The sequence below is a fragment of the Corythoichthys intestinalis genome, chromosome 9 (genome assembly GCF_030265065.1).
Source record: "Corythoichthys intestinalis isolate RoL2023-P3 chromosome 9, ASM3026506v1, whole genome shotgun sequence".
NCBI lineage: Eukaryota > Metazoa > Chordata > Actinopteri > Syngnathiformes > Syngnathidae > Corythoichthys > Corythoichthys intestinalis.
In genome coordinates this window covers 37,540,557-37,541,011 of record NC_080403.1, presented here as the reverse complement: position 1 = coordinate 37,541,011, position 455 = coordinate 37,540,557, and the positions used below count along the sequence as shown (strand labels likewise).

At 38.2% G+C, this 455-nt stretch overlaps 1 protein-coding gene across 1 annotated transcript; it reads right to left on the bottom strand.

Moving 5' to 3' along the window:
* gnrh2 (gonadotropin-releasing hormone 2) lies at window positions 1-455 on the bottom strand. Its single transcript, XM_057846132.1, has 3 exons — window positions 321-455; window positions 156-239; window positions 1-39 (listed from the first exon to the last, which is right to left on the bottom strand). The coding sequence occupies exons 1-3, from the start codon at window positions 453-455 to the stop codon at window positions 1-3; spliced, it is 258 nt and encodes an 85-aa protein (XP_057702115.1).

Genomic DNA, 455 nt, shown 5'->3' with positions numbered 1-455 from the left:
TTACTTTCTCTTCTCGAGTTCTCTGGTTAAGATATCCAACTGTAAAGAGAGACATTTGTTCAACCACAGCACATCACACTTATAATTAAAAGCATCATATTCCTTTTCTGTAAATTAAATCCATTTAATCGAAGAAGCTGGTTGTTTCCACTTACAAGAATTTCCTTTAAAACGCTCCTCCTTTGTGGTCTCAAGTAACTACATTCACCTCGCTCACATAGTTTAATCTCTTCTGAAATCTGAAAATGTGATATTATGTTAAGATAGACAGTATAGGTAAAGTATATGTTAAATACATATTTATATACACTGCATCTGACCTCTGATGTGGCAAAAGAGTCCAGGTCCCGCTTGCCTCCAGGATACCATCCATGAGACCAGTGCTGGCTGTTGGACAGCTCAGCTCCAATACATAGAAGCAGTCCAAGCATTAAAGCCAGCCGAGATACACACAT

Bases quoted from the DNA above. Each gene is read 5' to 3' on its own strand.
- gnrh2 (XM_057846132.1), bottom strand. From the start codon at position 455: ATGTGTGTATCTCGGCTGGCTTTAATGCTTGGACTGCTTCTATGTATT. The intron at 240-320 runs GTCAGATGCAGT...TCACATTTTCAG, and splicing joins ACTCTTTTGCCACATCAGAG to ATTTCAGAAGAGATTAAACT. The intron at 40-155 runs GTAAGTGGAAAC...CTCTCTTTACAG, and splicing joins GCGTTTTAAAGGAAATTCTT to TTGGATATCTTAACCAGAGA.